The 24,421-nt window shown below is 42.4% G+C and overlaps 1 protein-coding gene across 15 annotated transcripts in view; it reads right to left on the reverse strand.

Annotated features, from left to right (window-relative positions):
- Positions 1-24,421, reverse strand: part of AGTPBP1 (ATP/GTP binding carboxypeptidase 1) — a 127,710-nt gene that overhangs the window by 74,187 nt on the left and 29,102 nt on the right. For 13 of the 15 annotated variants that reach the window (XM_085846145.1, XM_085846146.1, XM_085846156.1 and 10 more), the window contains 4 exons: positions 14,582-14,648; positions 14,298-14,444; positions 1,452-1,583; positions 703-796 (listed from right to left, as the gene is read on the reverse strand). In XM_085846145.1, the coding sequence (XP_085702271.1) occupies positions 703-796; positions 1,452-1,583; positions 14,298-14,444; positions 14,582-14,648 (440 nt within the window). Of the gene's footprint in view, positions 1-702; positions 797-1,451; positions 1,584-6,098; positions 6,343-7,160; positions 7,388-14,297; positions 14,445-14,581; positions 14,649-24,421 lie in introns of those variants that run through there. The other 2 variants (XM_085846157.1, XM_085846158.1) reach the window with 2 other exon arrangements.

Genomic DNA, 24,421 nt, shown 5'->3' on the forward strand with positions numbered 1-24,421 from the left:
AGGTTGGCCAAATTTTTGTTACAGTCCAAAAAGGTCACTTTTCATGGCCCTTCAAGCAGTGAAATAAATTAACCTGGTGTTGGCTTAGTGGTTACGGTGGTCCTGGGATCCTAGGGTCCTGAGTTCAAGCCCCGTTGGCTGCTGAATTAATACCAGGGGGTTGACTCAGCCTGTCATCCTTCCGAGGTTGGCGAAATGAGTACCTGTGTATCAGCCAAAAGGCTGCACACGAAGGGAAGGGGTATTGACGGATTGATTAAATCTGGTATTGGTGTGGCACAGGCATGATGGACCGAATGGCCTCCTACTGTGCAAAAATTTCCTTGTACTACATTGTCACAAATTGTCCACATGATCATCATCCCAGTTTCTCCAATAATAATAGAGGTTCAATCTGTTATGGTAGAGAAAGATAATTTTTATAATGGAAGATAGCCAAAAGGTACATGTATGTGCTCTTACACTCCAATTCACAAAACTTTAACCTTCTGAGCTCGTTTTTGTCGATGAGCAAGGGCTTAATGGAAAACAAAGGACCAGGTGTGGTAGAAAATGAAAGTGATTGAAAAACGATTACTTTGTTTTTCCAAAGATCAAGCAGTGCAAGAACAATGTGCCTTTACCCTTCCCCTTCACCAACTGCATCCTATCCCACACCATCCAAAACTCACCCACACCCTTTTACTAAAAGAGGAGACTCACTTGAGTAGAGCATTGTACTTTCCAGCAAATGGGCCAATGAGTGAAAAAAGTGTCTTGATGGCTCCGTTCTTCCCCATTAGAGTAGCATTGAGAACTACACAGAGTATTGTGAAAACAAAATCGCCATTAAATTCAGCATATCAACACAAACAATGTGCATAGCGATGTGAGCAAATCACTCTGCATATTGTGAAAAACAACACAATGCTAAAGGTAAAACCATGAGTCTTTGGATCATTCCAACATGGATGTTACCGAAAAGGAGACGTTATGTCTTGCAAAAGTAAACAAGGTCTCTGAGGATATACTATCAATAAGAACCAGCCTATCGAGTTAAATGATCACACAGTGTTGACCTATGACTTCCACAATGGGCCAGAAACTTTTTCCTTAAAAATAAATAAATGAACATGCCAGGAATTGTATGTAAATGCTCATGTGCTGTCTCTTTATGAAAGGAAATCATTGGTCCAATTGTGGTCAAATATACATAACCTGTGTTTTTCCTCAACGACTGACTTTGAAACACTACCTTGTAGTCCAATAAGGAAAAGTTGGTCAGTGCTGTGCTGATGCAGTTTACACACATCGTTGCTCTAATCAGATTGCAGATAAAGAAAATACAAGTTCAGAAAGTTTAATCCAATGTGTAAATGGCCTGCCCACGTGGACCATACACAATTAGAACATTCAATAAATAAATCTTCATTGGAGAAAGCACAGAACCAGCCCATACTGGCTCTACTTACCACAGGCTGCGTACAATTTGATGACGCGTAAACATGGCAGAGACAGGCAGTGGTTGTAAATGTTCCGCTGAAACAGACTCAGAGTCACGGACAGAGCTCCACATGTTCTTGCTTTGCTTGCAAACTTCTTGTCTATGGGTAAAATGGAGTGAGGTAGAACTTTTATATGCTCACAGAGTCAGCATCCACTAATGCATGCATTTATGTGTTCAGCCACAACAAATTTCAACGACAAGTTTGCCAAAGACACTATTCTCAAAACACTTAGAATTCAGACACAACAAAGTCACCAAAATTATCTCATCTACAAGAAATTCAACCAAGTATTTCAGTCAAAAACCAAAAATTAACAACAAATAATGAATCAAAGCTTTAAACAACAAATAATTAATCAAACACATTTAAAACACACACAAAAATCAAACACATGTAAACCACAAAGAATTAATGAAACAAATTGAAACCACAAAAAAACATCAAAAACATTTAAACCATGAAAAAAAAAAACTTAAAAAAAAACATTTAAACCACAAAAAAATCGAAAACATTTAAACCACAAAAAAATTAATCAAACAAATTTAAACCACAAAAAAGAAGTCAAACACATGTAAACCACAAACAACTAATCAAACAAATTTAAACCACAAAAATGCATCAAAAACATTTAAACCACAAAAAAAACATTTAAACCACAAAAGAGAAATCAAAAACATTTAAACCCACCCAAAAATTAAAAACATTCAAACCACAAAAAATTAATCAAACAAATTTAAAACACAAAAAAGTCAAACACATGTAAACCACAAAGAATTCATGAAACTAATTTAAACCACAAAAAAATTAATCAAAAACAATTAAACCACAAAAAAATTTTTATTCAAATACATTTAAAATCACAAAAAAAAAAAATCAAAAACATTTCAACCACAAAAAAGAAAATCAAAAACATTTAAACCACAAAAATGATCAAAAAAAATATAAACCACAAAAAATTTATCAAACATATTTAACCCTTTGAGGCCCACAATCATCTTGAAAGTAATTTTCAGATACTAGTTCAATTTCATCATTAGTTTGGTTATAATAATCATGAGTATAAATTGAAATGCAAGAGTATGTATGATGGAAAACACAAGGTTTTCTTATCGACGAATTTTTTTATATAAATGACAAGAGCTCTTATCCAGTGTCAGCTACAATGACTACCAATGCACAAACATAAAGCAATCCAAAAATTGCAAGGAAAATATCAGAGGTTCACCCCTTTAAAGTTTGGGGATATACTTGTCCTTTGGTCGTTAAAAAGTGAAACCACAACAAATTCAACAAATGCCCACACAAGAGAGAGTCAATAAACACTTCAAGCACAACATTATCAACTAGAAGGGCACTCGGTCGAGTGCATACTTCCACCACACAATGTCTGATCCAGGAGAACATATTGGGTCCATTAAATTTTTGAAATATTGTGCGAAACATCATTTTTGTGCAATAACAATGGTGAAGAATCACTTGAAAGATTGAAAAATTATCCAATCAGGATGTGGATTCGAATCTTAACCAAAATCGAATAAATCTGTCCTTGTCACACACCCAACTTGTCCACTAAGTTTCCTCCAAATCCGTCCACAACTTTTTGAGATATCGTGCTATATATCATTTTTGGCCCTATCTCTCAATGGTGAAGAATCACTGAAAAAGTTTCTAATATCTGGATCCAGATCTTAACCAAAATTGAATAAATTCTTCCTTGTCACACACCCAACGTATCCACTAAGTTTCGTCCGAATCCGTAGATAACATTTTGATATATCGTACTCTATACAGTATCGTTTTTGGACCTATTTCCCAATGGTGTAGAATTACATAAAAAATTCTAGTCGGCTGATCCAGATCCGGATCTTCACCAAAATCTAAACAATTCATCCTTGTCACACACCCAACCTGTCCACCAAGTTCATGCAAATCTGTCCACAACTTTTTGAGATATCCTGCACACAAACAAACAAACAAGCAGTCATAGACTGGTACTTAAGAAATCGTCAACTTGACCTCTGACCTTGTCTAATAAAAGCTGTCTCGAGAGAAGGAAGTGACGCAAACCAGAAGTTTCTACGATGATTCTGTACCAAACCATCTAAAATCGTAACGTCGAGCGAAGCAAAAATCTCCATTTCTCCACGCAATTATTCAATATTATTTTATCAAAGTCACAAAACCGTAATATTCGGACATCCACCAACAATCTTTACATAATCCGACGGCTTAGCGAGTCAGGCATGCGACGATAACCTTTATTGGGATAAAAAATGACTTTTGAACACCATCTTTATCGAAAACACCGTCAGCGCGCACACGCAAAACCTTTACGTGATCAACGCCGCGTCTGCTCGAGCGCACTGCATCATGGGACGACCCGTAACGCATCGAGTGAAATATTTTTTATACAATCTTTAAACGTCTCCAAAACAACTGATTTTTTTTACCAGAATTTCGACAACCGAGTTTTAAGCGTCCAAAGCGTTTGCAAAAACCGAAGACAAAATTAAAATCGAAGTTAAAACGAACTCATAACGTTGAGCGAAGCAAAAATACTCCATTTCTCCACATTAAATTACGGAATTATGTTTGATCTCACTATGACCTTGACCTTTGACCGATTTTGACCAAAATCAAAACAGCACTCGCCATCACCCTCCTGAATCACGTGGTGTAATTTGACATTGGTCGCTTCTTCCGTTCTCGAGTTATCTTTTTTGGATATTTGACCTCACTGTGTCCTTGACCTTTGACCGATTTTGACCAAAATCGAATCAGCACTAGCCATCACCCTTCTGAATCATGTGGTATAATTTGACATTGGTTGCTTCTTCTGTTCTCGAGTTATCTGTACCAAACCATCAAAAATCGAATATTTGACCTCACTGTGACCTTGACCTTTGACTGATTTTCACCAAAATCTAATCAGCACTAGCCATCACCCTCAAGAATTAGGTGGTGTAATTTGACATTAGTCGCTCCTTCCGTTCTCGAGTTATCGTGCCTACAAACAAACAAACAAGCAGTCATAGACTGGTACTTACGAAATAGTCAACTTGACCTCTGACCTTGTCGAATAAAAGCTGTCTCTTGAGAAGGTAGCGACACAAACCGGAAGTTTCTACGATGATTCTGTACCAAACCATCAAAAATCGAATGATTTGGATGTTTGACCTCACTGCGACCTTGACCTTTGAACGATTTGACCAAAATCTAATCATGGCTAGTCACCACCCTCCTGAATCACGTGGTGTAATTTGACATTGGAAGCTTCTTCTGTTCTCGAGTTATCATTTTTTGGATGTTTGACCTCACTGTGACCTTGACCTTTGACCGATTTTGACCAAAATCTAATCAGCACTAGCCATCACCATCCTGAATCACGTGGTGTAATTTGACATTGGTCGCTTCTTCCGTTCTCAAGTTATCTGTACCAAACCATCCAAAATTGAATATTTGACCTCACCGTGACCTTGACCTTTGACCGATTTTGACCAAAATCTAATCAGCACTAGCCATCCCCCTCCTGAATCACGTGGTGTAATTTGACATTGGAAGCGTCTTCCGTTCTCGAGTTATCGTGCCTACAAACAAACAAACAAACAAACTAACAAACAAACAAACAGAAACGGAAGGCATCAAAATACTTAAAAAATCTTTAGATTCCGTAAGTAACAAACAAACACACAAACAAGCAGTCATAGACTGGTACTTACGAAATCGTCAACTTGACCTCTGACCTCGTCTAATAAAAGCTGTCAATAGAGAAGGTAGTGACGCAAACCAGAAGTTTCTACAATGATTCTGTACCAAACCATCAAAAATCGTGACGTCGACCGAAGCAAAAATCTCCATTTCTCCACGCAATTATTTAATATTATTTTATCAAAGTCACAAAACCGTAATATTCGGCCATCCACCAACAATCTTTACATAATCCGACGGCTCAGCGAGTCAGGCATGCGATGATAACCTTTATTGGGATAAAAAAATGACTTTTAAACACCATCTTTATCGAAAACACCGTCAGCGTGCACACGCAAAACCTTTACATGACTCGACGACGCGTCTGCTCGAGCGCACTGCATCACGTGACGACCCGTGACCCGTCGAGTGAAAATTTTTTTTTTACAATCTTAAAACGTCTCCAAAACATCCGATTTTTACCAGAATTTTGACAACTGAGTTTTAAGCGTCCAAAGCGATCGCAAAAACCGAAGACAAAATTAAAATCGAAGTTAAAACGAACTCGTAACGTCGAGCGAAGCAAAAATACTCCATTTCTCCACATGAATTTACGGAATTATGTTTGATCTCACAATGACCTTGACCTTTGACCGATTTTGACCAAAATCTAATCAGCACTAGCCATCACCCTCCTGAATCACGTGGTGTAATTTGACATTGGCAGCTTCTTCCGTTCTCGAGTTATCGTGCCTACAAACAAACAAACAAACAAACAAACAAACAGAAACAGAAGTCATCAATATACTTACGAAATCTTTAGATTTCGTTAGTAACAAACACAAACAAACAAACACAAACGGAAGTCATCAATATACTTACGAAATCTAAACAACAAACAAGCAGTCATAGACTGGTACTTACGAAATCGTCAACTTGACTTCTGACCTTGTCTAATAAAAGCTGTCTCGAGAGAAGGTAGCGACGCAAACCAGAAGTTTCTAAGATGATTCTGTACCAAACCATCAAAAATCGTATGTTTGACCTCACTGTGACCTTGACCTTTGACTGATTTTGACCAAAATCTAATCAGCGCTAGTCACCACCCTCCTGAATCATGTGGTGTAATTTGACATTGGCAGCTTCTTCTGTTCTCGAGTTATCGTGCCTACAAACAAACACACAAACACACACACACAAACAGAGGACGGAAGTCATCAATATACTTACGAAATCTTTAGATTTCGTAAGTAACAAACAAGCAAACAGACAGACAGACAGGGGTAAAAACATAACCTCCTTCCAACTTCAGTGGCAGAGGGAGCAAACACATTTCAACCAAAGCAAATTCACCAAACACATTTAATGATAAACAGTGGGAAGCGGGGTTGTGGTGTTGGAAGCAAGCACTGTAGCTGTAAAGCAAGCACTGGAATGATTTCAGTGCTCTGGAGCACCACTCTGATACCTCAATCTATCCAAGACAGAGCTTAGCTCTGCACCAGTTTTTGTTTTTTTTAAACACCCACATGAAAATCAATTTATTCATTTTCAACCAAAAATTTGTCAACATTATTTACTTACCCACTTTGGGCTGGAAAGATGGCTTAAAGGTACGCTTACTCCTCTAAGCTGTCTTGCCTGGGTTTGAATCCAGACCGAACATTAAACTGTCATCCTGGTGTTTCACATGCAGGGTGATTCAACAATGTGTGTGCTGTCCCGAGGATTAACGTTAAACTGGGCATCCCATGTGCTGGCATTAGTTGGTAAATGTTAAAGATCCCATACTGTCTTTCATGAAGAGGAGGTGAGCCAGCACAGGCACCATGACCAGATTCCAGATTCCTGTCTAAACTACTCAGTCAAATGTCAAGCCTGGCCAGCCGATTTGTGGAAGACATGGACCAAAAAAACCTTTCCTTCGCCAACCCCACAAGAATGTAAGAATCATTGTAGCTGTTAAAAAAAAGATGATTTATTTACCCACTTCTTCGATGCTATAATGCATTTTCCTTCATTTGGCTCATGGTACGATGGAGTGAATCGGTGGTTCGTGCTGCTGGTGCTCTTTGTGTTTGTGGACTTGACTCGGCCTGCGATGCAGTGGAGTGAATTAGCGCCTCGAGAGTGTGGGTGAGGAGTCAAGTGTGGAGGAAGGGGGGTGAGTGAGAGATAGAGATAGAGATAGAGATAGAGATAGAGATAGAGATAGAGATAGAGATAGAGATAGAGATAGAGATAGAGATAGAGATAGAGATAGAGATAGAGATAGAGATAGAGATAGAGATAGAGATAGAGAGAGAGAGAGAGAGAGAGAGAGAGAGAGCACGGTGTATGTGTGTGCATGTACAACTGAGCGAAGAAGCAAAAAGTTTGGAGGAGGAGTGGAAGAAGTATGGAGAGGCGTTTAGGGGAACTGCAGAAGTTTTGTGTGGAAGGATGTCAGGATAGAGTGCATCGTCAAAGGATAGAAACTAGGTATGGTGCACGGAGGAGGTCGCAAAGGCAGTTGATGAAAAGGAGGTTTGGAAGAGGATAGAGAATATCAAGGACAGGCAGAGGCAGCCAGATGCAGAGGTTGCTGTGCCTGTATTGGCAAAAGAAGGCAGCAAGGAGAGCTGTCGATAAGCCAAGTAATAATATGGAAGTGGAAGTGTAGAACAAGTTGCAAGAGGATGGTGGGAGGAAGATGATATATAAATTGGCTCTTGACAAGGATGAGGATGATAAGAACATGAAGGGAGGGGGAGCGGTGATTAAGGATGGTGGCGGGAGGCCAGTGACAGAGAGAGGGGCAGTATTGAACGTGTGGGAAGAATATTTTAAAGAGATGTTGAACTAGAAAAGAAGCAAAGGCAAGCTGGAGCTACTGTGTTATGTAGAAGGGAAAGTGGAGTTGGTGGAGATAACAGAGGAGGAAGTGTGGAGAGCAGTGAAGAGGATAAAGAAGGGAAGAATGCCAGGAAGAGTGCATTGATAAGGTGTGTTCAAAGATGATAATTATAGCGGAATAAGTCAGAGTCAGTGGGATAAAGATGCTGTTGAATATATGTATGAGAGAGCGTTCAATTCTGGAGGAGTGCAAGACAGGGTTAATTGTGCCAATATGGAAGGTGAAGGGCAATGTTCAAGATCCGGGAAAGTACAGGGGAATTACACTCGCAAGTCCATCACAAGTCCTTCCATAAAGCTTGGAACAAGTGTGCATCCACCCTCAGGAGAGCCAGAAAGCAATATCTTTCGAAGCTCAAGTCTGAACTCTCAAACCTCTCTCCCTCCTCCAAATCCTGGTGGCATCTAATCATTGGCTGCCGTATGTTTCCCCTCCATCCCCTCCCTTACTTCAAATGGCCGCACTGCTGATACGGCACGTGAAAAGGCTGAATGCCTAAACTCGGTGTTTGCATTGAAATGTTGTGTCCAAAACCCATCATTGTCTGTACCCACCTAACCCAGTAGGACCCAACTGTCCCTGGAGTCTGTGTCATTTTCTTCTGACAAAGTGGAGAGCTTGCTGTCAAACCTCGACTCAGATTCTGCAACCGGTTCAGACGGCATCAGCCCACGTGTCCTAAAAATCTGCTCTGCTCTTGCTCACCCTCTCTCTGTTCTATTCACCTCTCATTTGTTCAAGATCATCTGCCACCTGATTGGAAATCAGCAAACATTACTGCCCTGCATAAAAAGGTGCAAAAACAGATCCCTGCAACTACAGACCAATCAGCCATCTCCCAATCATCAGCAAGGTTATGGAATCAATCATCGCTTCAGACATTAAATCCTCCCTCTTCTCCAATGGCTTGATTTCCGATCATCAATTTGGTTTCAGACCAGGTCACTCTACTTTGGAAATACTGCTTCTGCTCTCCCAACAATGGATGGAGGTACTCAATGCCAGACATGAAATCAGAGCCATATCCCCAGACATATCATGTGCTTTTCACACGGTCTGGCACCCTGCCCTGCTCACCAAACTCTCTTCCTATGGTATCCAAGGCCATCTCTACTCATGGCTCACAGACTTCCTCTCCTGTCACAGTCAACGTGTGGCCCTAAATGGAGTTCTTTCATCCCCCCTTCCTGTCCAGGCTGGAGTTCCTCAAGGCAGCGTTCTGGGCCCTGTTCTTTTTCTAGTTTTCATCAATGATCTCTCCGACTCTCTGGAGAGTCTTTATCTCTTTGCTGATGACTCCACCATCTGCCGTACCATCTGTCATCCCTCAGACCACCAAGCAGCAGCTTCATCGCTCTCTGCAGATCTGGTAAAAAATCACAAACTGGTCCAACATGTGGAACATGTCTTTCAATCCTAACAAATCTCACACTCTCATTATGTCTCTCCGAAAGGACCATTTGGAAAGGATCCCCCTCCCCATCTACTTTCTCAACAATCTTCTGGAAGCAGTCCTTTCCTTCAAGCTTCTGGGTCTCAATATCTGCCATGATCCTTCCTGGGAAAGCCACATTCCCAACCTGGCCTCCAAAGCCAGTCGCCAACTGGGAATCCTCCGTCATGCAAAGTCGTTGCTTGGCACACCTGAGCTCCTGACCACATACAAAGCTTTCGTCCACAGCCTGATTGAGTACTGCTCTCCTCTCTGGGGTGGTGCTCCTGCCTCTCACCTTTCTCGGCTTCACGTTGTGGAAACCAAGGCATTTCAGATCATTGGTATCTCCCACGATGAGGCTGAGTCTTTGGGCCTCTCACTCTCTCAGCGCAGGTCGGTCGGTGGTCTTTCTGTCTTCTGCGGTCTCCTCTCTGGTCTCGCCCCCCCCACCCCCACTCTGTCTACGATTTGTCCCCACCATATTTCTGCAGGGCACTCAAGGTCCGCCAACAACCCCCTCCTGGTAAAACTACCAAAATCACGAATCACTGCTCACCTTCACTCTTTCATTTCTCTTTTTTCCCACCTTTGGAATAAACTCCTTTCACTCTTTTCAATCCCATTCTTCCCTCCAGGCCTTCAAAACAGCCGTTTACCACCACCTCTTATCATCCCCCATATTTCTACCCCCGTTAATCCACTCCATTCCCACCTCCTTCAAATTCCCTGCTTTCCTTCCTAAAAGTTCCTGTCATGTCCATCTTGTATACTCCATACTCCCCGCCCCATCCCTCTCCCCTCCACTGTATTGTCCTTCCCACTCCCGCCCCTCTCGTCTCATGCCCCCCGTGCTGTGCGTTGTGTGTTAGCTCTCACACAAGCCTCGACAAGGTATACAAAAAAAAACAAAGTCATGTGATGAAGGTGCTGGAGAGGATTTTGGACGAGATAAGGAACAGGGTGTAGATGGAGATCGGAGAACAGCAGCAGGGGTTTAGAAAGAGTAGGGGGATGATGGATGGGATGTTTATGCTGAGACAGCTGGTGGAGAAGAGGTTGGAGGTGCAAGGTGAGATGGCATTGGGATTTGTGGAACTGAAGACGGCCTATGACATTGTCCCGAGAAAGATAGTGATGGTGAATTTGAGATGGATGAGGAGTGCCAGAAGCAGATGTTAGATTGGTTGAAGGAATGTACACGGGAACAAAGGAAAGAGTTTTGGTTGGTCCTGGAATGTATGAGGAGTTCAGCATGAACATTGGTTTGAGGCAGGGAAGCGTTCTCAGCCCACTCATGTTTATTATGGTGATGGAGCTGGTAAGCAGGAAGGTGAGCTTGAGGAATAGTATGGGGAAGATGCTGCATGCGGACGATCTGGCTGTTATGGTGGAGAGTGGGTGGAAGATGTAAGAAGTACTGGGGGAGTCGAAGGAGGCATTTGGGAAGCATCGGCTGAAGATGAATATGAAGAAGACTGAGGTGATGCGAGTCCTGCACAAGAGAAAACAACTGAATATCAGGTTGGAGGGAAAGGAGATGAAACAAGGAAATCGGTTTGAGTTTCTGGGAGGAACAGTGACCGGGTAAGTCCAAGGCAGAGGTGGGGAGGAGGGTTCAGGTGGGTGCATCCAGAAAGATAAAAGAAAATTGAAAGGGAAGTTTCTGATATCATGTGTAACACTGACTTATCGTTATAGTCTGGAGATGGTGGCGATGATAGAGAGACAACAACAGAGGCTGCAGATTTGCGAGAATAACTGGGTCAGGAGGATTGTGGGAGTGATGAGGGTGGATAGAAGGAGGATCTATGAACTGAGGGAGGAGATTTGTGTGCAGATGAATTTGATGGGGAGATTGGTGAAATTGCGGCTGAGATGGGCCGGACACATGGTGTGGATGGGGGAAGAGAGAATGGTCGAGTGGATGGGTTGAGGGAGCAAGTTAGGAGGAAAAGAGGTCGACCACAGTTGAGATGGAAGGATTGTGTGAGTCGGGATATCAATAAGGTAGGGGTGGTTGGAGAGTGGAGAAAGTTGGTTGAGGACAGACGGAGGTTGAGGAGTATCGTGTTCAAGGCAGGGCAGAAGTGTGGCACCATCGGACCTCACTCCTTAAAAAGGGAAAAGGAGGAGGAGGAGGAGGAGGAGGAGGAGGAGGAGGAGGAGGAGGAGGAGGAGGAGGAGGAGGAGGAGGAGGAGGAGGAGGAGGAGGAGGAGGAGGAGGAGGAGGAGGAGGAGGAGGAGGAGGAGGAGGAGGAGGAGGAGGAGGAGGAGGAGGAGGAGGAGGAGGAGGAGGAGGAGGAGGAGGAGGAGGAGGAGGAGGAGGAGGAGGAGGAGGAGGAGGAGGAGGAGGAGGAGGAGGAGGAGGAGGAGGAGGAGGAGGAGGAGGAGGAGGAGGAGGAGGAGGAGGAGGAGAAGAAGAAGAAGAAGAAGAAGAAGAAGAAGAAGAAGAAGAAGAAGAAGAAGAAGAAGAAGAAGAAGAAGAAGAAGAAGAAGAAGAAGAAGAAGAAGAAGAAGAAGAAGAAGAAGAAGAAGAAGAAGAAGAAGAAGAAGAAGAAGAAGAAGGGAGGAGGGAGGAGGGGGAGGAGGGAGGAGGTAGGAGGGAGGAGGGAGGAGGAGGGAGGAGGGAGGAGGGAGGAGGGAGGAGGAGGGAGGATGGAGGAGGGAGGAGGGAGGAGGGAGGAGGGAGGAGGAGGGAGGAGGAGGGAGGAGGAGGGAGGAGGAGGGAGGAGGAGGAGGAGGAGGAGGAGGAGGAGGAGGAGGAGGAGGAGGAGGAGGAGGAGGAGGAGGAGGAGGAGGAGAAGGAGAAGAAGGAGAAGGAGAAGGAGAAGGAGAAGGAGAAGGAGAAGGAGAAGGAGAAGGAGAAGGAGAAGGAGAAGGAGAAGGAGAAGGAGAAGAAGAAGAAGAAGAAGAAGAAGAAGAAGAAGAAGAAGAAGAAGAAGAAGATTAAAATATCTTATTTGGCTGTTATGTTGGTGTGCATTTTTAAAAGTTTAGAGAAAAGATTATCCTTTTTATCTCTTTGCTGATGACTCCACCCTCTGCCGCACCATCTCTCATCCCTCCGATCGGCAGGCAGCAGCCTTTTCACTCTCTGCAGACCTGGATAAAATCACAAGCTGTTCAAACACTTGGAACATGTTCAACTCTGACCTGTTCAATTCAAACACTTCCATCCTAAGAAATCTCACACTCTCCGAAAGAACTGTCTGGATAACCTCCCCATCCCCCCCCACCACACCCAATCTACTTTGTCAACAATCGTCTTGAATAAGTCCTGCCAATCAAGCTTTTGTGCCTCACTATCTGCCATGATCTTCCCTGGGAAAACCACATTTCTTCTCAGGTCGGAAAACCACATTTCTTCTCATTTCAGGTCGGTGGTCTTTCTTTCTTCTACCGTCTACTCTCCAGCCTCGCCCCCACCTGCTATTTCTCACCCAATATTTCCGCAGAGTGTTCAAGGTCCGTCAGAAACCCCCTTCTGGTGAAACTGCCAAAATTAATAATTACTCCACACCTTCACTCTTTCATTCCTCTTCTTTCCCGCCTTTGGAACAAACTCCCACACTCTCTTCAATCCCACTCTTCCTCCCAGTCCTCAAAACAGCTGTTCACCACACCGCCTCACATATCTTCCCCCATCTAAAAGCATGATCTTTCCTACCCCCGTTAATCCACCCCATACTAACTTCCTACAAATTCCTTGCTTTTTCCTGCTTCCTGAAAATCCCTGAAGTGGCAATCTTGTTTACCCCATGTACTCTCCCTTCCACAGATCTCCTCATGCCCCTCTTCCCAACTGTTATGTGCGTCCCTCTTGTCTCCTGCTCCCTTTGTTATATGTTCTTTGTGTTAGCTATTGTTCGAGTTTCAACAATGTATGAAATAAAAAAGGTTTTAAACGCAAATTAATGTACTATTACCAAACAATTTTAATTCTAATGAAATAATTGTTTTTCAGAACAAAAAAAATATGCATGCAACGTTGCATTAAGATATCCCACAATGCACTGCATTTTAAAGATGGTGGCACCTAGTCATAAAAGCCGGTCTTGTGTCAGTGCAAAGCCAAAAAAAATAAGATCGTTCTTTTGTAAAGAAAGTACAACATATCCCTGCTCGGATGTGTGGACGGAGGAAAAAGGAGACATATCCTTGGATAGGCTGCAAAGATGGAAAACTCGGCTGTAATGTTTGTGCGGAAATTAATATTTCGCAAAACTCGGGATTGCGTCTTTCGAATGAATGTCATTTGTAACACGTGTATTACAATGGATCCAAAAGAGTGAACGTTTTAAATCTCAGAGAAAGAAAATTTTGTAACACAAACAGTCAAAAGCTCACATCACTGAACAACATTTTGCTGAAAAAGCAAACAAGCAGAATCTTGGGAAAAAAGTCATTTTGGGGGACTCAAATGGTTAGTGTCATGTTAAAACTTGATGTGACGGTAGATCTTGCAATGACGTCACAGCTGACACATTTTTGCAGGGCTCCGTCCAATACCTCAAAATCTGGCACAACACCACTGGTGGTAAGACCCCTCTGTGTGGTCAGGTCCTCAGTAAAACCTCCACATTTAAACCACAAATGCAGCTGGAGTATGGGCTTAGGGAAGCTCTACAGAGGGGGAGGTGTTTGGTGAATCCCCTATACACTGCAAGGCACTCCATAAACCACCCTGTGCAAGGCCATCGAGAGACCATGTGTACACGGTAAGGCCCTTGGTGGAAGAGCAATTTTTCCATTCAACACATTAAAACTTCATTCCACAATTCCGACTGCCTACCTTTGTGACCAATCTTGGACAGTATGAGATGTAGTAGGATGAGGCTCTCGGAGCAAGGTAGACTCTCTTGACTTAGCTTCATCAATGTCTGCAGTAGCACAGCAGAACCACCTTTCATCACGAGATGCCTTGCTCGCAAACTGCTCCCTGAACAACATACACCACGTGCTTGATCAATATAAGGTACAAGTTCACTGGTTCCTTTACTCGTGAGTTAACACAGTCGTCTCGGTAAACAAAATTCACAACAATGGTTTTCAGGAACGGTAGGAAAAGCGTCGTACCAGGTGCTGTGAGCAGATCCAGCACTATGTTCAAGACACCTTCAATCACTTGGTTGTCTTTTGTATTCTGGAACGGTTTGACAATCACAGTCATTGTTGAGGAACAGGGAATGGATCTGGACTCACAGATGATATATGTAGTAAATCTACACCTGCATCTACAAGATCAGAATTAGTGCCAAGATCTACTACACCAATCTGAAAAAAAAAACTAAAAAAGAGCATATGTAGCCTCAAGCTACATTACATTGATGGTCCAAGAACTTCCTCAATCCACCAATCCTGCTGCGGCACACAGCCATTTTTATTTTTAATATCAAATTCGCAACTACCACTGATTACACCAGCACCACAACCTGCACCTGCTGGCCAACAAAGCACACTACCAGATTCCAAGCATGCTCTACCTATACACCACCCAGAGAACCCAGAAAGGAGAGACCGGAAGTACGTGAGTAGGGAAATCGTTGTATAACCACTCATGTACACCTATACAATACTACATCACACCAGTTGCCTGTAAAAAGACGGAAAACCATGTTGATGATGGCAGAGCTTTATCCCAATATCTGATAAAATTCACACTTTGGCACATGGTTGGAATATGAGCTGCAAGTCAGATATAAAACAAAAATGGTTGTATGCCAGAGTCAGAGTATGGGCTTGGGGAAGTTCGTTGTCCAAGAACGAAGTGTCACTTGAGGCTAAATCTACTCTTTATAAAAAAGTTTTAAATCAGTGGCATTGAGCTTCGTACTCATTGTTGGTTGGTTGTGTCATTGCTAATTCCAACAACACAAATTTAGTGTGTGTGTGTGTGTGTGTGTGTGTGTGTGTGTGTGTGTGTGTGTGTGTGTGTGTACACATATACACATGACATCTCCCTTGCTCTTCTAGCCAAAGAAGCTGCATAAAACAATCGAGAAGGTCTGAATAAGGTAAACAATTTGCTGTTTCAAACACTTCCCAGAGGTCCTTCACAGCTATAAAGACATTTACAATTAGTACACACATGAGAATCCCAATACTACACACCCCCTCAGCTGCCGGACCGGTTTCATTGCTTATTGGCGAATCATCAGTGATAGCACAGACAGCAATGCATACCAATGAGGATCCCAAGCAGGTACCACGTGCAAATGTCAAAAGCAGTCAATATATAAATAATAAAGAAAGACACACCCACATCTCTCACCTGTGAATGGAGGGACCTGCCAATCAGCTTTCACCTCATCAATTAAACCCAGGTGTCTAGGATTATATAAATAAATTGACTCCTCCCATGTTCTTGTAGCCGAAGAAGCTGCATAAAGCAACCAAGAAAGGCTACCCAAGACATACCCCTTTGCCATTTCAAACCCTTCCCAGAGTTCACCCACAGCTGTAAAGACATTCACACAAAGTACGAACATGAGAATCCCAATGCTACACACCCCCTCAGCTGCTGGACTAGTTTCATCGCTTATTGGCGAATCATCAGCGATAGCGCAGACAGCAATGCATACCAATGAGGTTCCCAAGCACGTGCCACATGAAAATGTCAAAAGCAGTCAATATATTAATAATAAAGAAAGACCCACCCACATCTCTTACCTGTGAATGGAGGGAATAGCCAATCAGCTCTTACCTAATAAATTAAACCCAGGTGGCTAGGAGTGTACCAATATCCAGAGGTGGACATCTAATCATGGAGTCGATAACTCTGAAGTGTTCAGCAAGCAAGTTATCCACATGGCATAATGATCAAATACTACATTTTCACTGGAATGGAGAAGGTGAATATAATCCTAATAGTGTATTGAACTAGAATGGCACTCGGTAGAATGCATACCTGCATCAGGCTGAACAGTTTATCTTTTGTAGCCGACTGATAGATCTGGATTTGGACCTGCACCAAAATTGAATCGGCTAGTTCTTGTCAACTAACTCATCCACCTAGTTTTGTCATGACTCAACAACCTTTTGAAATATCATGCTATATATCGTTTTTGACTGCATATCTTAATGGTGAAGAATTACTTGAAAAATAAAAAATAAATTTTTATCGTATCCAGATCTGGACGTTCACGAAAATTGAATCGATTCGTTCTTCTCACACACCAAACCTGTCCACCAAGTTTTGTCCGAATCCGTCTATAATGTTTTGAGATATCGTGTTATATTATATCACTCAATGGTGAAAAATCACGTTAAATATTCTAATATCCGGATCGTCACCAACATGTAATCATTTCACCCTTGTCACACACCCAACCTCACCAACAAATTACGTCTGAAGCAGTCTACAACTTTTTGAGATATCCTGTTTATGGAGAAGTAGGAGATTGGGACCATACTCTGTGCAGAGCGTTGGTGCTGCTTAAGCAGTCTCCTTGGCTATTGGGTACAATTCTGGATGGGTCGCCACTCCGACACAGGGTCATTCCGTGCCAACTCACCTAAGGGTCCCCAGGTCACCTCCTCAGATTTTGCTGGAAAAATTATTAAATGTAGATCTATATGGCTCTACCCACCATGCACAAGATTAGCTTACAATTCCTCATAGTTTAAAAAATATCTATCTCTAGAGACCTTTGAAATTTTGCCCTAAAAATGCCAAATGTGAAAAACGCATTTTTTTCCAACTTCAGTGGATTATAATTTTATAATGGACTCCTCTAGAAACTTAATATTGCAAATATTTACGAATTGGCATCCAAATGTTTCAATTATGGAATCAGATAGCCTCTGGGATGCATATTTCTCACTCTATAGGAAACTAAAAATGGCTTTTTGGCCAAAACAAACTAAAATAAGGTGAAACTATAGGAGCCCTCCTGAAAATATGGAACAACTTAGAATTTTTTCCTCATAACACAGTGATTATAGGGTCATTATCTATCCATAGATGCATTTTTGCTGGGATAATGCAGTTAGTGATGAATTATAAGTTTTAACACAAGCCCTTGCCTCCGAGGGCTCTAAAATGGACCAATTTTGTCCCCTGGTTTGACCATGTGGCTAGGGGTTTAGGATCTTCATTTTTTTTTCTTCTAAAGATTGCCTCATATATGATGTGTCTACTGACCGAATAATTTTATCTAACGCCCATGGCTTCATAGTAAAATAAATTTTTATTTACATGCACGTTTTTTTTTAATAATTATTCACTTTTTTCATATTCAGAAGTTTAGAAATCTCAAATGGAACAATCCAGGAAAGAGTTACTGCAGAATTTTATAAACTGGTATACAAAATTTCAGATTGTGGCATCAGAATGTCTCGAGAAAGCACATACTTCTAGTTTTAGGAAGCCAAATATGGCAATTTGGCCCACTTGGTACAAAACAAGGTGAACTTGCAGGAGTGCACATGAGGCTAAATTATACTTCTTATAAGACATTAGTGATAAGGATGCACATTGTAGAAACAATTTAAGACTTTATTTGTCAATTTATTCAATGTGGAAACAAAATCAAGATCAAAAATTAATTTTGAAATTAAGCAAATTTCTCCAAATCCTAAAAAAAGATCCCAGTACTTAGCAATAAATTTACTCATAAGGGAGGATCTTACGAAACAAGATTTTATTTGACTTACTGTGCACATTTTTCGTGTGAAACTGGAAAGGATCACAACAGGATGTCTGTCGACACTCATACCGGGAAAGGTATACAGTCTCATGATGTAGGCAAATACTGTCTTCTGAACTGAAAGTAATTCCTGATCTCCATGAAATCAATTCTTGTGACTTCTTATCCAGAGCAGCAACTTCTTTTAGCCCAACCTTCCTTGTATAACACTGAACAACAAATTTCAAAATTTTTTTTTTACTGGAGATGTGTGAAGTGATTAAGACTAATTTGGGTACGCTGATTTCAAAAATCATAACCGTTTTGCTGTATCACGTCAGGATTTTCAGGAACAGAAATATTCTCATTGCCTAGAAGTCAGGATTTCAATGAAATTTACATATGTCTTTAACATGTCTATTTCGTACAATTGTTGTTAACTTGTGTTATATTTCTTTCTTTCAGATAAAGATGAGTAGGCGTTCCTGTACCAATCATCCTGACAACTTCTGTTATGTCTGTGGTCGGTATACCAAAAAAGATCGACAGCGAAGTATATCTACAGCAGTGAAAATGAAGGCCGCCTACTTTCACTACTTCGGGTGTAAGGTGGGGGACCAAGAACAGAGCTGGGCACCACACATCTGCTGCACAAGCTGTCACACAACCTTGACTCAGTGGTTGGTGGGCAAGCGCGCGAGCATGCCATTTGCGGTGCCCATGATATGGCGTGAGCCGCAGAATCATCATGATGATTGTTATTTCTGCTGCACAAGCATCGCCGGCTTCAACAAGAAGAATAAAGGTCACATCAAGTACGCTGACTGCGTCTCTGCTCGTAAACCTGTGCCTCATGATGACGAGAACCCCGTTCCAACACCTCCAGCTGATCAGAACATAGCTGTAAACAGTGGTGAAGAGGATGGTGATGATGAACCTTTGAACCCGACACTCAAGAATCACACCTTCTGAACCAGGGAGACTTAAATGATCTTGTAAGAGATCTCTCGCTGTCAAAGGCGAAGGCAGAGCTGCTTGGATCAAGGCTGCAGCAGTGGAATCTACTTGAACCTAACACCAAGATATCCTTGTTCAGAGCACGTCACAGAGACATGGCTGAGTTCTTTGAGATGGAAGACACGATGACATTCTGCAGTGACATCAACGGTCTGTTGAAAGAACTTGGGTGTGATCACGATCCTGCAGACTGGCACCTCTTCATCGACTCGGGGAAGAACAGCTTGAAGGCTGTTTTGCTCCACAATGGCAACGAGAAACCATCAGTCCCACTGGCTCACGCGTTCGGCATGACAGAGACCTATGAGACTATGCGGCAGCTGCTTGATTCCATAAAGTACAATGACTTCAACTGGCACATCTGCGGAGACTTGAAAGTGGTGGCGCTGTTGTTAGGGCTGCAGTCAGGCTACACGAAATACATGTGCTTCCTTTGTCTCTGGGATAGCAGAGACGACAAGAATCACTGGACGAAGAAAGATTGGGAAGAGCGAAAAGAGCATGTACCTGGTCGACACAACGTGAAGCATGTCGCCCTTGTCGACCCAGCCAAGGTTTTCCTTCCACCACTCCACATAAAGCTCGGCTTGATGAAAAGTTTTGTACGGGCAATGGATCTGAATGGGCGTGGGTTTTTATACCTCAAGGAAAAGTTTGGCAACACCTTGTCGGAGGCCAAGATCAAGGCTGGTGTCTTTGTTGGACCGCAAATCCGACAGATTATGAAGGACGAAACTTTTCCGACAACTCTAAACCCCAAAGAGCTGGCAGCGTGGAGGAGCTTCAAAGCTGTGACGGACAACTTCTTGGGGAACGAGCGCGTGGACAACTATGAAGAAATAGTGCAGCAGCTGCTGGAGTCCTTCAGGAAACTTGGCTCCAGGATGTCCCTGAAAATCCATTTCCTACACCAGCACCTGAACTTCTTCCCTGACAACTTGGGAGCAGTCACGGACGAGCACGGCGAGCGATTCCACCAAGAGATTTCACTCATGGAGACGCGTTACCAAGGGCGGCACAACCCGAACATGATGGGCGATTTCTGCTGGTTCCTGCATCGTGAAACTGACACAGAGCAGCACAAACGCAAAGCCAAATGCCTAAAGCATTTTTAATTACATTCTAGTGGAGTTTTTCTGTAATTTCTATAATTTTGAAGCATTCATGATGAAATAAATGAATAAATGAATTTTTGTAAATTTCATTGAAATCCTGACTTCTAGGCAATGGGAATATTTCTGTTACTGAAAATCCTGACGTGATACAGCAAAACGGTTATGATTTTTGAAATCAGCGTACCCAAATTAGTCTAAATCACTTTACACATCTCCAGTAAAAAATTTTTGTTGTTCAGTGTAATAGGTCTTGTGACACTCCTGGTCTAATTTGGTTCCAACAGTGCATCTACTTGTCAAACTTGTGCCACTGGGCCCAGGTTTTTCTGCATCTATTTCCTTTGTTTCCTCCTCTCCTTTGTTCTCCAAACAAACAAACAGACAGACAGGTTGACTGTGCTGCTCCTAGTGTTGTGACAGACCATTACTCCATCTAGTGGTGTATGTCATAACTCATGACTTCAAATAGAGAACTGTAGGACATGTTTTTTTAAATTAAAACCCAAGCATATGTTTGGATTATCATTACAAGAATTTATTTTTGAATAAAAAAATGTACTTGTAATTATTAATTTATGAGAAGAATAATCTAAGTTGTTACATAACCTCAGTTAATGCCCCCCTGCATATTCACCATTTTTGGTCAAAGTGGCATTTTCAACTTCCTACAGATAGAAACATATAAATTTATCAGACATTCTGATAACAGATCCTTAAATTTCATATGCCAGTTTATAAATATATGTAGTATCACTTTACTAGAGTGTTCAGTTTCAGATTTATAACATCATGAATATGAAAAAGTGAATAATTATAAAAAACGTGCATGTAAATAAAAATTTATCTTAATATGAAGCCATGGGCGTGAGATAAAATTATTCGGTCAGTAGACACATCTTATATGAGGCAATCTTGAGAAAAAAAAATGAAGATCCTAAACCCCTAGCCACATGGTCAAACCAGGGGACAAAATTGGTCCATTTTAGAGCCCTCAGAGGCAAGGGCTTATGGTAAAACTTTTATAATTCATCACACCTAGCTGTATTATCCCAACGAAAATGTATCTATGGATAGATAATGACCCTATAATCACTGTGTTATGAGGAAAAAATTCTAAGTTGTTCCATATTTTCAGGAGGGCTACTATAGTTTCACCTTATTTTAGCTCGTTTTGGCCCAACAGCCATTTTTAGCTTCCTATAGAGTGAGAAATATGCATCCCAGAGTCTATCTGATGCCATAATTGAAAAATTTGGATGCCAGTTAGTAAATATTTGCAATATTAACTTTCGAGAGGAGTCCATTATAAAATTATAAGCCCCTGAAGTTGAAAAAAAAGCGTTTTTCACATTTGGCATTTTTAGGGCCAAATTTCAAAGGTCTCCAGAGATAGATATTTTTTAAACTATGAGGAATTGAAAGCTAATCTTTTGCATGGTGAGTAGAGCCATATACGAGGTGTGTTCAAAAAGTATCCAACCTTAATTTTTCGTGCGTCAACAAATGAAGCTAGGGAGGCGTGGTTTGGTGCACGTATGTAGGCGATCCTAATTTGTATGCGTGAATATTTTCCTGCCTGCAGAAGCTGTCAGTCGCCGACAGACCGCCGATGAGTGAGGAAGTGTAAGTGAGCGCCGTCGGATTTTCGTTTTTGAAAAAATGATGGAAAAACGTGAACAATGCTACTGCATCAAATTTTGTGTAAAGCTTGGCGATTCTCAAGTGGAAACGATCCGCAAGATTCAACAGGCCTTCGGGAACGAAGCAATGGCCACCACACAGATAAAAGAGTGGTACAACCGCTTCAAAGATGGTCGCACATCAGTGGAAAGTGAAGCACGTTCTGGTAGGCCCTCAACATCCCGAAATGAGATCGTCATTGACCAAGTGAGGACCCTGCTGATGCAGGATCGTTGAATCACGATCAGAGAACTTGCAGACGAGGCGGGCGTCAGCATTGGATCTGTTCATTCCATTGTGACTGAGGATTTGGGCTTAAGGAGAATCTCAGCGAAGTTCGTGCCAAAGCTGCAAACGATCGAGCAGAAGCAACTCCATTTGGAGATCGCACAGGACATGCTGGAGACTGTGAACAGCGATCCCAACTTCTTCAACACAGTGATCACTGGCGATGAGACCACAGTGATCCATCATTTTGTCAAAAACGAAAATCCGACGGCGCTCACTTACACTTCCTCACTCATCGGCGGACTGTCGGCGACTGAAGGCTTCTGCAGGTGGGAAATATTCACGCATACAAATTAGGATCGCCTACATACGTGCACCAAACCACGCCCCCCTAGCTTCATTTGTTTACGCACGAAAAATTAAGGTTGGATACTTTTTGACCACACCTCGTATATCTACATTTAAGAATTTTTCCAGCAAAATCTGAGGAGGTGACCTGGGGAGGTTTTTGAAATTTAGGTGAGTTGGCACGGAATGACCCCACAGTATACCAGCATGCTGGCACTGATTTTGTCAACCTCGGAAGGATGACAGGCCGAGTTAACCCCACATGGTATTAATTCAACAGCTGAGTGGGATTTGAACTCAGGACCCTAGGATCCAAAGTCCACCACCCTAACCATTCAGCCAACACCAGGCATATTTTATTTTATTTATAGACATCTTGTTTATAGACCAACAGACAAAAAGGCAAAAGGCAATTCTCTGAATGTTTGTACAGTACATCTGAAAATCACAGCGAAAAACAGGGCTGGCCCGATCTCCACCAAAGTTTACATACGTGTTGTTAGTACCCAGAGTAACCCCCCCCCCGGTAAGGTGGAGGGGGGATGGGGGAGATGACAGATCAGGACACAACAAAACAAAAAGGGAACAGCAGAAGAAAGGAGAAACGCCAAAAGCAGGGCAGAGGGGAGAACGTAGACAGAGACAGACAAACAAGGGATGCAGGTAATGATGAGGGGTAGGAGAGAACACAAGTGGGTGGGCAAGATAAGCAAAATTTTGAGAGGGGTGGGGGGAGGGGTGGTTTAACGGGAAGTGTGCAAGGTGGTTCCACAGGTGGGAAAATAGAGAAATAAATGAGTTTTGGTGAGTAGTGGTTCTGGATTTAGGCAATTTCACGAGGAAGGTGTTGCTGGTGGACAGCGTGTATCCTACAGATATCTGGGGGTGGAGGGGGGGGGTAGGGAACAAAGCATGGCGAAGGAATAGGGTGCAAGACCAGAAATGAGGAGGAAGAAGACAGAGACCTCCGACCTGTTTAGTGATGGCGAAGTGATAGGCCCATAAACTCAGCTTCATCCAAGAGATTCCAATGATCTTAAAAGCCTTGGTTTTCATGGTGTCAAGCAGAGAAAGTTGTGAGGCAGGGGAGCCAGCCCAAAGTGGAGAGCAGTACTCCATAAAGCTGCAGATGAAAGGCTTGTACATGGATAGGAGTTCAGGTGTGTCAAGGAGACTGTATGATGAACGATTTCCAGTCGGCCAATGGAGGCCAATTGGCTTTGGAGGCCAATTTTGAAATGTGGCTTTCCGAAGAGAGATCATAGCTGAGAGTGAGACCCATGAGTTTGAATGACTGAACCTCTTTGAAAGGGCTGTTGAGAAAGTAGATGGGAGGGTTTGTGGTACGGTCCTTTCGGAAAGAGAGAGTAAGTATATGGGATTTCTCGGAATTGAAAAACATTCCGAGTGTTTGACCAGTTTGTGATTTTGTCAAGGTCTGAGGAGAGGGAAGAGGCTGCTTGCCTGTGTGTCAGAAGGATGAGGGATGTCATGACAGAGTGTGGAGTCATCAGCAAAGAGATGAAGAGGATTTTCCAGAGTGTCAGTGAGATCATTGATGGATATTAGGAATAAGATGGGGCCCAGAAAACTGCCTTGAGGTCCTCCAACCTTGACAAGCACAGGAGAAGAAAGGGTTATGGTGAGAGCGAAGGAAATCAGTAATCCACGAGTGGAGTTGGCCTTGATTTACATAGACAGATAGTTTGGAGAGCAAGGGGGAATGCCAGACTGTATTGAAAGCTCAAGATATGTCCAGAGAGATGGCCCATGTCTGATATTGAGGGCCTCCACTAATTTTTTGGAGAGTATAAGCAACATGTCCAAGGTAGAGTGACCAGGTCTTAATCCGAATTGATTATCTAAGATGAGGCTGTTGGAGAAAAGGAATGATTTTACGT

The sequence above is a fragment of the Eptatretus burgeri genome, chromosome 11 (assembly GCF_056783735.1).
Source record: "Eptatretus burgeri isolate ZD-2024b chromosome 11, Ebu_testis_v1, whole genome shotgun sequence".
NCBI lineage: Eukaryota > Metazoa > Chordata > Myxini > Myxiniformes > Myxinidae > Eptatretus > Eptatretus burgeri.